Raw genomic sequence first — 1,028 nt, forward strand, 5'->3', positions numbered from 1 at the left:
CCCCAGCCACGCCAGCCTTGTCCCCCCCTCCCTCAGCCACTCCAGCCTTGCCCTCCCCTCCCCCAGTCATGCCAGCCTTCCCCTCCCCCAGCCACACCAGCCTTTCCAGACAGAGCCTGCCCCAAGGGGCTCCCCACAGCCTGGGGGGGCTCTGGGCTAAGCAGAACGGACTGGGCTGTAACCTGCACCCCTCTGCGCTACCCTAAGGGCTCTCTGTGCCGTGGCCAGCTAACTAACACACCCGACTGCGCGCCAATGCTGTGGAGCTGTCCCTGCCATGCTGGGCAAGGGGCACCGTCCCGGCAGCATGGGCACGTCTCTGCCAGGGTCTGACTCAGCGGGACTCACTGGGCAGAGCTCACGGGGGAAACAGGAGGCTGCAGCCCAGAGGTTCAGTCCAAGGAGGTGGTGAGGCCGCATGGCCGACCCTGGCGGGAGAGGGAGACCCCAGAGGTTTGACACACTGAAGGGGGGGGCCCCTAGAGACTGCTGCAAAGCTGGGGGCGTCGCACTGATCCTGGGGATCCGGACACCTTGCCCCCTCCCCCCCCGAACACACCAGCCCTGCCCCCTCTTCTGTCTCTCACTCCCCCTCTCTCCCCACAGTATCTTTCTCACAGCCGCCCTGGGCCTTCCAGAAGCCTTGATCCCCGTGCAGCTGCTGTGGGTGAACCTGGTGACTGACGGGCTCCCGGCCACTGCCCTGGGCTTCAACCCCCCGGACCTGGACATCATGGACAAGCCGCCCCGCAGCCCCAAGGAGCCCCTCATCAGTGGCTGGCTCTTCTTCCGCTACATGGCCATTGGCGGTAAAGTCCTCCCACCCTCTCCCGCAAAGCCCCATCCCCTTCTGCCGTGCACTCACGTCTCCCCTCTGCTCTGCCCACAGGTTACGTTGGAGCTGCTACAGTGGGTGCCGCTGCCTGGTGGTTCATCTATGCAGAGGATGGTCCTGGCGTCACCTATCACCAGCTGGTGAGAGCTGGCCCCAGCGCAGAGCTGGGGGCCCTGTGCTGTGTGTGTGTGGG

The 1,028-nt window shown here is 65.8% G+C and overlaps 1 protein-coding gene across 2 annotated transcripts in view; it reads left to right on the forward strand.

Moving 5' to 3' along the window:
- ATP2A1 (ATPase sarcoplasmic/endoplasmic reticulum Ca2+ transporting 1) overlaps window positions 1–1,028 on the forward strand; it is a 33,144-nt gene that overhangs the window by 27,998 nt on the left and 4,118 nt on the right. For both annotated transcript variants that reach the window (XM_026659207.2, XM_026659206.2), the window contains exons 17-18: window positions 607–809; window positions 890–975. In XM_026659207.2, coding sequence (XP_026514992.1) covers window positions 607–809; window positions 890–975 — 289 coding nt within the window. The remainder of the gene's footprint in view (window positions 1–606; window positions 810–889; window positions 976–1,028) is intronic.

Source organism: Terrapene carolina, unplaced genomic scaffold, assembly GCF_002925995.2.
Source record: "Terrapene carolina triunguis isolate 2854851 unplaced genomic scaffold, T_m_triunguis-2.0 Scaffold606, whole genome shotgun sequence".
NCBI classification, from domain to species: domain Eukaryota; kingdom Metazoa; phylum Chordata; order Testudines; family Emydidae; genus Terrapene; species Terrapene triunguis.